Source organism: Fusarium oxysporum, chromosome 15, assembly GCF_000149955.1.
Source record: "Fusarium oxysporum f. sp. lycopersici 4287 chromosome 15, whole genome shotgun sequence".
Taxonomy (NCBI): Eukaryota; Fungi; Ascomycota; class Sordariomycetes; order Hypocreales; family Nectriaceae; genus Fusarium; species Fusarium oxysporum.
This window is the reverse complement of record NC_031000.1, coordinates 770,162-784,353: the sequence shown is the minus strand read 5'-3', so window position 1 is coordinate 784,353 and position 14,192 is coordinate 770,162. Positions and strand designations below refer to the sequence as shown.

At 45.4% G+C, this 14,192-nt stretch overlaps 2 protein-coding genes across 2 annotated transcripts; both read left to right on the top strand.

The window, feature by feature from the left end:
- Positions 1–6: 6 nt before the first annotated feature.
- On the top strand, positions 7–922 carry FOXG_14304 (uncharacterized protein). Its single transcript, XM_018394371.1, has 2 exons — positions 7–569; positions 640–922. The coding sequence occupies exons 1-2, from the start codon at positions 168–170 to the stop codon at positions 760–762; spliced, it is 525 nt and encodes a 174-aa protein (XP_018254486.1). The 5' UTR covers positions 7–167; the 3' UTR covers positions 763–922.
- Positions 923–5,332: 4,410 nt separating this feature from the next.
- Positions 5,333–6,758, top strand: FOXG_14303 (uncharacterized protein; the record flags this gene model as incomplete). The annotated part of the gene is made up of 2 exons (XM_018394370.1): positions 5,333–5,403; positions 5,516–6,758. 2 exons carry the CDS (start codon positions 5,333–5,335, stop codon positions 6,756–6,758), a joined length of 1,314 nt encoding a protein of 437 aa, XP_018254485.1.
- Positions 6,759–14,192: the final 7,434 nt, after the last annotated feature.

Genomic DNA, 14,192 nt, shown 5'->3' with positions numbered 1-14,192 from the left:
GAAGTTGAATCAGAAATTCTCATGCAGATGTAAGTCATTTCAAAGGCCTACCTCTAACTTCCTTGGATGGCTGACGCTTGACAAGTCTTGCCGGAGCTGACACTACTGCTACTGCTATCCGAGCAACCTTGCTATATGTTATCTCTACCCCTCGTGTTGTTCAAGCAATGCGAGCAGAAATCGACCAAGCAAAACCTAGTCTTCCCATCATCACTGACAGCGAAGCACGTGCGATGCCATACCTCCAGGCTGTTATCAAAGAAGGCCTTCGAATCCATCCACCCGTTGTTGGTTTGATGTCTAAGGAAGTCCCTAAAGGTGGAGATACCTTTAAAGGTCATCATTTGCCTGAAGGGACCAAGGTCGGCTATTGTGCTTGGGGTATATTCCGCCGACCTGATATTTGGGGCGAGGATTCGAATGAGTTCCGTCCTGAACGCTGGCTGGACTGCTCCCAAGATCAACTTCGTCTTATGGAAGGAACTCTTGAACTTGTGTTTGGATATGGACGGTGGCAATGTCTTGGAAAGAATATTGCGTTGATGGAGCTGAACAAGGTTTTTGTTGAGGTGAGATCAACACGTCTGATAACTCCGTCCTTTGAAAACTAGTCTGCTAACACGTCCTTCGCTACTATAGCTAATCCGCCGCTTTGACCTTGCTGTAGTGGAACCAATCAAGCCATGGCAGTCTATCAATGTTGGGGTTTTTCTTCAATCAGAATATTGGATTAGGGGTTACAAGCGGGCAGGTCTTTCATAATGGATTGCAGGGCGTGAATCAAGATGGCAACATATAATACTAAATACATACTCGCGTAGCTCGGCCACTGAGTCCTTATTATTTTACTAGTTGTAGTACTATGAACATATGACAGAGCTACAGCATGTTCATACCCTTACAAACTGGTTTTTTCTTCGACTATCAAAGTTTTCTAGTTTCTAACTTCTCTTTGAGGAGGCTCAATCTGTGTAAGGAACTGTTTTAGCAGTGAATCGAGTCCTGTGACCTTCTCGATGGCTCTTTCTTTTGCTTCAAAATGACTTCGTATATCATATTGCTCACTCCCGGTGATCAAAAGCGCTTGGGTCCGCCGAGGTCGCTGAATAGTTCTCCGGCTCAGTTGAGGAAGAGATGGGATGGCATCCATGAGCATAACGGCGTTGCGGCGTAATGGAAGCACGATTGTGGGTCTGCACGATTTGTACGCGAAACGGACGGACGTTGATGAGATAGGAATGCGGAATGGGTCTTCGTACTCGTCTCCCATCCTCGAAGAATAGAAGCTCCAGGGCTAGGCATATGCCAAATCATCACCGCCCTGTGCCTATCGGGGGCCTGTGAGATATACGAGGCATTGCAACGCTTCTTGGCATCTGCATACTGGCATATCTGACAGATGAGAAGTTCATATAAAGGGAGAAGGATGAATGGATGTATAGGATTAGAAGAGTCTGGCTCTGGCACGGTGTCAAGCGTCATGACTTAAGGAATCTGTCTCAGATAGCTTGAACTCTTGGCCGCAGTTCACATTGGTAGGCGGTGTTGCTGAACCTGAGCTAAAACCTTACGCGTTGCGTTATGGCATGCTTCACGTGTAACCAAGCACCAATTAGAAAATTGGGAAATTCAAGCCTACTCTTGTATAATTCAACTGTACCCCCTGCAAAATCCAACTCAAACCCCTGGTCAGTGACTTTGGGAAATTCAAGTTGTCAGAGGGCAAGTCCTTCAACCTACGGACAACAGGAAGGTACAAAGACCTCAGACAGGGGCCTCAAGACTTATCTATCGGCAACTCTAGGGGTGAAGTATCACTTATTTGTATGCAGAATGCGGTCTCGGAGATCATCAAGGTAGTAGTCGCACCCCTTCAAAAGTGGTGTGGAGAGGGGGCTTTGTCCTTCCTCAAGTAACTTTGTTCACGTACATCAATTGGCACCTTTGGCTTTGACACAAGTATACCCCCTGTAGTTCGGGGTAAAATAGATCAATTGTACAACAATTGATTTTGGACTGTAGGACTAGGTTAAGGTAGAAATAAGATTGGTGCACTCCCTTGTCTGGCGCATTTGCTTATCAAACACGTTATATGGCTATTAAGCGGAAGTTCGCTTGTAACCCGAACAGGTCCTATTAGTTTCTTCTTTTCAAATGTTGTTCTCCCCTATCAGGTAACGAGATGCGGAGGTAAAAACCTTAACAATGTGCTGGTGGAAGTTAATAGTGCTGAGATATATACCTCAAGCAGTGTCTGGCATTTATGTATTGTCGCATCTGAACATTATGAAATCCTCATCCTCTAGAGAGACATAAAAATCCACGCCGTACCTAAATGGGGCATCATGTTTTGAAACCTTTGTCGACCGGACTGCGGGGGTATGGTAATACAGTATTTCCTGTGAATTACAGGACTTCCAAGACTCATATAACTCCTTAGGGCATTTTACATCTCGATGAAAATGAAACGCTCCTCCAAGGTTCAGGATGAAGTTATCAAACTCCCTCTCCAAGCCTCGTTCAACGTTAAACGGAAGTTCTTTTCCTCCTATCGTTTGATATAGCTTTCTCGAGTTGATCCGACTGCCAATGGCTGTAAGATCCTGGCGTCGTGGCTAGGAACTAGTATGGTTTGGTCCCGTTTTGCGAAGGCTTAGTTATATTAGTAACAGGGCCAATTAGCGCCACCTTGAGGCCTCGTTCTATCGCCTTATCAGGCCAGCAGCTGCGTGGGAAAATCATTTTCCGAATTCGAACAATCTCAAGCTGAGATCTAGTAAGCTTTTCAAGAGGATCCTTGCGGGTTAAGGCAAGCCTTCGCTTATCAAGCGGAAGTAGCCAGCTTGCAACGTGGTTCCAAATTTCTATAGGAAGATTTTTCATTCTTTGATATTGGTATTACCTTAGAAGTGGAGACTTTGCTTGTATATATAATAATTAATTCAAACTTACCCTGTTCTGTCCTTTTGGGATGTTTCACCGGGCTGAATTGGGCATTTCCAAAGAGTAGTTTGTTATACTTATGGCCATTATCTGCCGCCACGAGACATGCCCCTTTGCTGTTGCTCCTAATCCTGCCCGAGTCTCCTACTACACTATTCATAAATGCTGCTGTTTTCTAAATAAGCTTCAGGAATTAACTCTACTTGTTAGTCCAGCTGCGTCCTTCAACTAAAACCGGGGGCTAGAATGTACAAGTTTTTATCTTAATCCCATTCCTGTAGTATATTACGGAGAAACTAGAGTTCATCGGCTATCCTATGTCATGCTAGCGCCTTTTCATTTCCCACCAAAAATAATTCGTCGGTTGCCAAACGACGCGAGGGATAATCCCTGGTAAGCAGAATTCCCAGAGCGAAAAACAGGGCAGGAGGGATAGAAACTTTATATTTAGTTCTTTGCATCTTTAGGGTATTATATATGTCCTATTTTTTTTCTCAGCCAACTATCTGCATCGTATTTCCCCATATATCATCCTTACTAACTGCTTAGATCTAGATTTTCGTCAAGTCCACGTTCCTGAAAGATTGTTTGCAAGGCAACCAGTTGTTGGAGACTGCCATTCGCTACCAACACATACCACCAATGTTGAAATTCCAAGGAACAACAATATCCCGGGCAGAGTTTCATGAGATGCGTCGCTTTGCTGACTATTATTACCAGCAGTGCGAGGCCATTGTCGACTTTTGCTGCGTCGTTGATATGCTTCCAAGCATACCCCTTGGCATGGTAATTGGGCCCTCTAATGACCGGTATTTGCGTAACCACTCTTTCCAATACTGGACATCTTTCTCCTCGAGTTCTGACAGTCCGCGACGCCCATTTGCGAACTCGAGTAGCTTCTCGACTACTAAGTCCCACAGATGATTGATAGCCCGTCTATCAATAACGTCCAAGCTTGAGCGCATCCTGGATTGGTTCAAAGCGGTGATGTGCTGGTCGGACTGAGTTTGCTTCTAATAACGTTAGAACAATTGCGTAATGGTTGAGGAAGGCCTATTATCTGACTTGAGGTTCGAGGCTTGCTTAGGGACTCCAGCAACACGACTAACTCTCGATAATCAGCGTAGAGTAATCAATGCTAAGGGGTAGGATTATTCTTTTGTTTTTTCTTCATACTCTAGTACTCTTCATCGTTTGCCCTGTCTCAAACCTGGTATTTATCATTTTGTTGTTCTGCTGTAGAATACAGGATAATTTGTGCAAGAGAATGAAAATACGTTGGTGGTAGTACAGTCTTCTGTCGTGAAACCATCTGTTCCTGTGAAAAACAATATAGGAAGCCAGACGAAAACAAAAAATACGGTGATGGTAATACGATATTACGTTGTGAACCCTTTTTTTTTTTTTCGTGCCGGGTTGTACGATACAGGTAGTAGGCGAGGGCAAAAGCTTAATGGCGTCTTAGACAATGAAATATCTTGCCTTTGTCACATATCGCACAATATGTAAAGTAAAATTTTGTAAAATCTCATGAAATAAGCGGTGTGTACTAACCAATTTGCCACGTATGGCTTTTCATTTGACTTAAATACAATTCTTATCAATCTCTTCCAATTATTTCCAGTTTATAAGTGGCATAGCTTAGGGCGATTAATTCTGTTATCGATGCGATATAGTATGGATAGTAAGTCCTTCCTTAAAGTTCCCGGCAGGTAAGGATTGTGTGTTCTGCTTGAGGTTCTACCTGGTCCATTGTGTGCTTCGCCCTATATGAAGACTGTTGTGAGGCTATCGTGCAACGTCGCTCTTTTGGTCCGCGGAATGATCTCCTGAAGCTTCCAGATGAGCACAAATACCAGTATCGTACTCTAGACGCACGATCGATCAGGCTACTGGATGTAAGCAGGGACCCAAAGACCTGGGAGCTCTGTTGCAGCATTCGGCACATACGGCTGGACGACAACCCTGTATATGATGCCATATCGTACACATGGGGGGACCAGTCGGAGAAATACGACATTCAGATTGACGGAAAGTGGCTGCAAGTGGGCAAGAATGCATATGACATCCTCCAAGAACGAGCCTCATTTTTCGAAACACGGACCATTTGGATAGATCGTATCAGCATCAACCAGGATTATAACGCCGAAAAGGACATCCAGGTTCCCATGATGTGTGAGATATACAGCCGGTCAAACCAAACCAATCATATGCCTCGGGGAATCCTCCATAGCAGAGCTGGCTTTCTCTTTGCTGCTGGAAATTAGGAAACTACCGGAAAGGACGGATCGGGATTCCCATATCAATGCAGTTATGCTGCCATCACGGACGATGTCAGCCCCTCTTGAGGCATGGATGTCTCTCTGGCGTGCGATGGTGGCTTTTCGCGATGCTCGGTATTCTGCCCTGGCTCAAGTCATTCAACATGACTATTTCACTCGTGTCTGGATTGTCCAAGAAGTAGTTTTCAGCCGCTCCTGTCACATTCGGTGGGGTGATTGCTGGGTCAGTTGGGGAGACTTTGCCCGTTCTATCAGCATAATCTGCGACCCGAGATATGAAGTTGCCGCAGGAAGATATCAGTTGGTCCAACTCCTCGAAAGCGCCTCTGCGATGGGGCAAGTGCACTCTTTGACCTTATTCAAAGACCAGAGTCTTTGAGGAATCAGGTTGGACTCCAGCCTCCACTGTGCCAGTTTCTGACAGAGATATGGGCTACCAGGGCCACGGATCCGCGTGATCTCGTTTTCGGCTTAGTGAACCTAACGCGGGATGCTGGTAGCCCTGATTTTGCACCGAATTATGGGGATGAGAGGGATCTTGTCGAGTTTTATACCGAAATTTGCCGCAGGTTTCTTCGGCGTGGTGAGTTGAAGAGTGTCCTTTACGTGGCTGGTGTAGGATACCCCCGGACCTTGAATGCCCTGCCGTCATGGGTGCCGGACTGGACTTGCACACCGGAGATGGCGCCGTTGAAGTTCCGCAACTACAACGCTTCTGCCCATACTGAGAGCCATATCGAACTAAGTCTTCCGGGAGAGATTTCGATTGGAGGAATCAGATTTGATACCATTTCAGCAACCACGTCGAGGTGCTTCCCTGCCACTTGGTCTGATCCAAAAGACAGGTTAGGCGGCAAATTCATCAGCTTTTGTGCAACATTATTGGAAGCACTTCGGATGATCGAGCCACTTCCACAACGCTATTTGTCAGAAAGTATTAACCAATCTAAAACCGACGCGTTCTGGAGAACCATGGTCGGCGATGCAATGCAGGTTCAATTAGACCATGGTCAGGAACAAAACCTTCTTTCCCATGGGGCTTCCACTCCAATGCACCTGTTGAGATTCAACAGGCCTATCCCTAACGAGTACGGTGCAATACTTGAAACCTGGGGACCATTTCTCTCGTCACCGCAGATTGAAGCCCTCGTAGCATACCGTACTCTGCCCAACATGCCGCCGTCACAGCCAAGTTTTGAGGAGGTGTTCTCGCGGAATAAGGACCTGCAGGAGCTCTACGAAGCCGTTACCTCATCTGCCAAAGACATATTGTCATGTGCTGGTGGCCGAAAGTTCGCCATCACCGCCAAGGGTTATATGGCAGTGGTGCCCCCTCTTGCTGATGTAGGTGATGAAATTTCTGTACTGTGTGGTTTGGAGGTGCTTTTTGTTCTTCGAACAGACTTTTGCCATAGGGGAGGTTCTGGGAAGGTGTACAATCTCGTTGGCGAAGCGTATTTGCATGGGATCATGGACGGAGAAGCCTTATGCGATGAACCGGTCGAAAGGGAAGAGAGATTTCGGGTAGTATAGGATAATATCCTGTAATAACTAGCTAATTGCACGAATATGTATATAAGAATTAAGAGTTAAGAGACCTTATATTGGCTAAAATAAGGTTATTTTATAAATATAAATTACTTTAAATAAAGGAAATAAAGCGAACGTAGTTGATAAGCGAATGCTCCAGACAAGCAAGTGCTACACCACCGTATACACCTTAAAATCCGGTTTTTAAAAGCTTATAAAAAGCTTAAATTAAGTTTAAAATAGCTATAGTTTTAATAGGTTATATATAAGTTTTAAAATAAGCTATATTAATTTTTCTACATTTTTAAAAGAGTCCTATATAGTTAGTATATAAAAAGTATATTTACACTGCGTATTTAGTCTTTTCTATACAAAATAAAATAGCTACAAATCTACTGTTGAATACTGGTGAAAATGAGACCGGCTAACCGGCTGACCGAACTACCGGTCAGAGAGCTGTCTCAGCACTGTAACAACCTCTTAGATTGGTCATTACTGAACAGATAGAAATAGGGTTCCAACCCAACTATCGGACAGAGAGTGGAATACACACAATAGACCCCTATATCTGACAATTAAGAGTCTCACTGCCTTAACCAACTTTAATACCTTGAAGAACCCTCTTTCTTATAGATAATGTTCCTATCTAAGCCCCAAAAGGAAGGTCTTACGGCTACCCTCTCTAAATCTGAGGACTTCCTCAACTGGGAGCATGAATTCCTCCTTCAGGCCCATCGTCTTGGTCTTCAACAGCATCTCAAGAGCAAGACATTCCTTGGAGACGAACCAGCTATCCCGGATATAAGAAAACGCAGATATACGAAGACCGCTACAGCCCAACGAACAATCCGGTCTCATACCGCCGAATCCCAAGACGGCACCCCAGACGACATTCAGGAAACGGTGAATGGAACATGGTCTATCTCTGACCTTACAGACCAAGGCCAGAAGATCTTCCAGCAGGATTTAACCTTTTATCAGCTACAAGAGAAGGTTTTCGAAAAACAGAAAAACGCTCTTGGAACCCTTCAGGACTGGGTTATCCGTACGGTCTCCCCTAGCTTGATTCAAACCTGCTGTCAGTCACACGAATCAATATACGAATGGCACTGGAACCTTCGTGCCCGGTGTGGAAGGACCGAGGAAGATGAAACGAAGGATGCCAGAAATAGGTATCTTACATTACTAAGAACTGCCCCAAAGACGGTCAGCCAAGCTGCATTCAAGTGGCTAGATCAATGGGAAGAGGCAATGGCGAAAGGGCGACAACGAGAGGTCCCTGAAACGCTCCACAACAGTGCGTGGGCCTGGGACTTCTTCAATGTAACCACACACATCCTGCCTAGCTGGACTGCCTCATACAAAATCTCTTCAAAGACTCTATTACAAAATAGGGCCCTCTCATACCGAGATGTAGGGAACGCCTTCCGAAATGAGCTCCAAGATGCAGAGGCCACGAAGGGCCGAGTGGCCCGCGGTGCGTTTTCTGCGAGCTATGCTGGGGAGGACCCCCAGGATGATGAAGGGGACGCCCACATCATTGAAGGTCAGTACCCGTCTTCGAAGAAGGGAGAAAGAAAACGCCAGAGGTCTCCTGAGAAGAGACAGGAATGCCCGGCGTGTGGACTACCCCACGAACTTACGAAATGCTTCTATGTCTTTCCAAATCAGGCATGGAAGGGATTCAAACCCCGAGAGAAAATCCAACAGAAAGTGAAAGAAGCTCTCGAGGAAGACTCGGACCTGCAGGCCCAGGTAAAGTCCCTCACAAGGAAAAAGGCCAGAACCTCAAGCACCAGAAACCCAAAACAAGCAACGAAGGAAGAGAACTCAGATCAATGACTATACCAGAGACCTATTGCCAAAGTCAAGGCCACATTCATAACACAGAGGGATGATTATCCCCTACGGAACTCCGTAATCCTTGACCCTGGAGCCACTATCTCAATCACGAATAGCCCCGATAGACTAGCCAAACTTCAACCGGCTATTCCAGGCGACTGTATCTGGGCTGGAGACCGAAAACTGCTCATCTTAGGCTACGGAACTATGACTGTTAGGCTCACAAGAACTCGAGCCCTGTTGCTCGAAGATGTGGCCTACTGCCCTCGACTCCTTACGACTCTAGTCTCCCTACGCCAACTGCGAAGGAAAGGTCTCTATTGGGACAACCGGCACGACCCAACGATCCTTCGATGGCTCGATCGAACTCTTGCATGCCCGGTTCAAGATATATATGGTCAATACGTCATTGAATATCAACCAGTAGCTATAACCCCAGCAGCTTTGACAGCCCATAAATTCAACTCTTATAGCAAGAGGGCCCCTTTGACAGGAGAAGCTATCCGCTGGCACAGCCGCCTAGGGCATCCGGGACCACAAGCCCTTGAACACTTGGTCTCAGCCTCTCAGGGGGTGCGAATTCGAGGTCCAACCACTGCTGAATGCGATGCCTGTGGCCTATCGAAGGTCAAGAGGCAGGTCAGACGGGCCCCAAGGCAGCAGCCCGGTCAGGCCGCCGGCGAACGTATTGCTGTTGACTTTCATGACTACGAAGAAGGCATAGACGGTTACACCTCACAGATGTTACTGACATGCCGAGCCACCGGATACATTTGGGATTACTATCTTACAGCCCGAACGGCAGATGCTATTATCACGGCCTTCAAAGCCTTTCTAGGTCATATGGAACGGCAACACAGCCTCAAGGTCAGAGTTATCGAATGCGATAATGAGATCACGGAGGTCAAGCCGAAGGTCGGAGACTTCCTGAGAGATAGAGCAATTATCCTCGAGCCCTCAGCACCGCACACACAAGCCCAAAATGGCGGCGCCGAACGCTCAGGGGGTGTGATCAAGGATAAAGAAAGGGCCATGCGGACAGGAGCCAAGCTTCCACATCAGTTATGGCCAGAAATCGGAAGGACAGCGGTTTATCTATACAATCGCACGCCTAGCTACAGGTCAGGCTGGAAGACCCCATATGATCAACTACACACAGCATCAGCCAAACTCAGAGGGATTCCACAACCGAAGAAACAGCCGGATCAGACACATCTACGAGCATTCGGCTGTAAGGCCTATGCAATGACCTCAGAAGCCCAACAGAAGGTTAATCGTAAAATGCGACTTAAGCCTAAAGGCTGGATCGGCTTCTTAGTCGGCTATAGGTCCTCGAACATCTATAGGATCTGGATCCCTACAATCAACCGGATAGTTAACACTCGAGATGTCATATTTAATGAAGATGAGATCTGCAACGGAGACTGGGAACAATTTAAGGACGACCTTCTTGAAGCTGATCTTAGCGAAATAGCCAAGTTCGCACAAGAGTCTGCCCTTCCAGATCAAGACAGCCTTGAAGAACTAGAAGCTGAAGACTCCTTCGAAATAACCCTTCCAATAGGCGCTCTGACCGACGATGAAGGAACCCAACTGGGGGAAGCCGACGAAACAGTCGAACACATCAGCGGTCCGTATACAACGGCAAAATTTGTCCCTTTTCCAACGCCACCAGAGTCGCCGCCATCAGCCCTTCTAGTACATTCTATCCAAACGCTCCATCAAGGAGTTCAACCTACAATCGAGACGAATGAAGGTACAACAACAGTTCCTTGGCAGGCAGCCTTCATAGCCGGAGCAAAGACCCCTCTACAGACCTCAATCGAACGGGCGCTCCGTCAGGGGAGGAATATGCACCGAAGCAACCTGCCGCCGCCCCCAAGGAAACACCAAGATCTTATAGATCATCCATTTGGAAAGCTCTTTCAAAAGGCCGAAGAAGATCACCTTCAAAGTCATAAGGAAATGAAGTCTTGGACTGAGATACGAGCTAAAGACCCTCGAGCCTCTGAACAGCAGGTCCTCAGCTGTATGTGGGTGTATGTCTATAAGTTTGATAAACACGGCCGCTTCCAGAAGTGCAAGGCACGGCTAGTGGTCAGAGGAGACCAACAAGCTAAAGGGAGGCTGCAAGAGACATATGCAGCTACCCTAGCCGGAAGATCCTTTCGAACCCTGATAGCGATAGCAGCCAAATTCGACCTAGAAATGGTCCAATACGATGTGGTCAACGCATTCGTACACGCCCCAATCAATCAGGATATCTTCATGCATATGCCTCCGGGGTATAAGAAAGCAGGGACCATTCTGCAGCTAAACAAAGCTCTACATGGGTTACGAGTCTCTCCCTTACTGTGGCAGAAAGAGCTCTCGAAGACCCTCTTAGAGCTTGGCTATGAACAGGTTCCCCACGAGCCCTGCTGCTTCAAGAAGGAAGGAATCCTCTTCTTCTTCTATGTTGACGATGTTATCGTGGCCTACCGAAAAGCTCGGGGAGATAAAGCCAATGAACTGATAAAACAGCTCCAATTGAGATACAAGCTAACAGGCGGTAACCCTATGCAATGGTTCCTAGGAATGGAAGTCATACGGGACCGACCTGCAAGGAAGATTTGGCTATCTCAAACAGCCTATATTGACAAAATTGCAAACCTAGCTAACAAAGGAACAGCTACAGTACCAATGACTCAAATAGAGCTACGGCCTCGAATAGGACTAGCAACCCCAGCAGAAATTCAACGCTACCAACGCAAAGTCGGCTCAGTCCTCTATATCGCTGTCAACACCCGACCCGATATAGCCTTCGCCGTCTCCAGACTGGCACGATTCCTCACCAATCCAGGCAGAGCCCATCAAGAAGCTGCTGACCGCGTTATCCACTACCTTACACACACCAAGCATCGAGCCCTAGCCTTCGGAGGGCCCGGTGGGCTCAAAGTTGCTAGCGATGCCTCATTTGCAGATAACACCCTCGACCGAAAAAGCTCGCAGGCTTATACAATCAAGCTGTTCAATGGGTTAATCGGTTGGAGAGCCAGTAAGCAAGATACAGTCACCACATCCACGACAGAAGCAGAACTCCTAGCCCTAGCACAGGCGGCTAAGGAGTCCCTCTATGTGAGCCGACTGCTGAAGGAGCTTACAGTCCAACTAGATGACTCGATCATCCAGATTGACTGCGACAACACTCAGACCATCAACCTTGTGACTGCCGAAATAGCTACCTTAAAGACCAAGCTAAGGCATGTGGATATCCACAACCACTGGCTGAGGCAGGAGGTTCAAGGAGGGAAAATTCAGGTCAAATACACCAAGTCAACAGATATGATTGCAGACGGCTTAACAAAGGCCCTGCCGGCAGGCAAATGGGACCGCTTCCTTTATCAACTTGGCCTGGAAGACATTCAGGAAAGACAGCAGAACAGGAAGCAGGAAGGAATAGAAGAAAGACTCCAAAATACGGAAGACTGCCTATGAAATACAGGCTCAATAGGGACGTACTTGAGCCTGAGGGGGTGTGTTGAATACTGGTGAAAATGAGACCGGCTAACCGGCTGACCGAACTACCGGTCAGAGAGCTGTCTCAGCACTGTAACAACCTCTTAGATTGGTCATTACTGAACAGATAGAAATAGGGTTCCAACCCAACTATCGGACAGAGAGTGGAATACACACAATAGACCCCTATATCTGACACATAGCGATTATGGCCCGATCTTTTGCCCTGTGGTTTAACGGCTTGTGCAACCGTTACAATTTTAGCTATATACCCCTCTTTATTAGCTTTCTTGCTATTTCACTCTCTACTAGCTTTTCTAGCTATATCTCTCTTTATTAGCTTCAGGGTTCAAATCCACGACACTCCACGACACATTTGTGAATATGGCGTGGATATGGATGCTGACTAATAATTTCGATGTGGAATGGGTGGAAATGGATCCATTATGGAAATGGATCCATATTGTGGAATTCGTGGAATGGAAACCTACTTCGTCCAACAATGGTAATTAATGGGTCCCGCCCGCCCTCGGTGACGTCAATGTTTTTGTCATTGGTCCATTAAAATCCGCCGTTGCTTGACGCAAAGGCAACACACCCACCGACGTTCCTGTTTCTTGTTATGCTGGATATTCGTAGCCGAACCGATATACCTATAGACGCGCCTTGCCGTCTCTCTCCGTCAAGATCCAGCTTTTGTAGAGCTGAAAGAGCCGTTGATTGTCCTCTTCTGTTCGTTCTGGAACGGATGTGGTTGACTTGGTAGGATGGGGAGTGGCCATTTCGATTTGGGGTAGTAACGCGAGTAACAGTGAAGCCCCCAGAATGGACTCATTGTGTACGGAGGAAAATGGGGTGGCAAATCGATGTTGTGTTGTTGTGGGTGATAGAAAGTACTTAGGATATGCGGGATTTCACAAGGAAATCAAGGTATTTTCGAACCCCACCTAAAATATTCCACGATTTCCACATGTGGAACATGTGGAAGGGGCTTCGTGGCGTGGATATGGAAATGCTGAAGCCCACGTGGAATGGAATGGAATGGATATGGATCCACATTATGGATCCATATGTGGATTTCGTGGTATGGATTTGAACCCTGATTAGCTTCTCTAGCTATATCTCTTTCTATTAGCTTTTATAGCTATATCTCTCTTTATTACCTTTTTAGGCTATATTTCTTACTCTAGCCTATTTCCTTATTTATCTCTTTTTATCTCTCTTTTTATCTCTCTTTTTACTTCTCTATATTCTCTATTTTCCTTTGTATCTCTATTTCTTTATTTTCTATTTTTAGAAAAATCTCCACTCAATCTTATTAGCTAGACTTTAGTTAAAGAAAATCACCAGGGCAAAGATAGCTTAAATAGTTAATACTAACCCTATCCTAACCCTAAGCATAAGAGTAGGCATTTAAGTATAAAGTCTTTAAGAGCCAGCAGGAGGTCTATAATAACCCTAATAACCCTAATTAACCTTAAGTTTAATATTTAGATAATTAATAACTTAACCCAGTAGTAAGTAATATTATAGTAATATACAGCCTATATTATCCTATTTATATAGATAATTATAATAGAATTACCTATAAATAGTTCTTAAATCTATTTAAAATTCTAAATAGTCTTAAGAGACTATTAGCTCTATATCCCTCTTTTATTTCTTTTCCTATTTTACGCTTTTTTTCTCTTTCCTCCCTTTCTCGCCTTCCCTTTATTATCCCTTTATTACCTCTAGTCCCTCTTGCCTCTTTTCTTACTTTTATTTTTATTTCCTAGCTATATTTCTTATATTTCTTTTTTAGCTTTATTATTCCTTTTCTTTACTTTCTCTTATTTTATTCCTTATATTTCTTCTTATTTATTTTAGAAAAGTTTCCACTTAGTCCTTTTAGCTATATCTTTATTTTAAAAAAAACATCAAAGCAGAAAAACTAAGATAATTAATACTAACCCTATCCCAACCCATCCTAACCCTAAGAGCCAGGTGGGTAAAGTATGCTATATTTTACGATTAGGATGGCTTGCATATACGTATTAAAGGACATAGACGTGAAGCACGTTAGGATAATATCTATATGGAACTGAGTGGTAGACA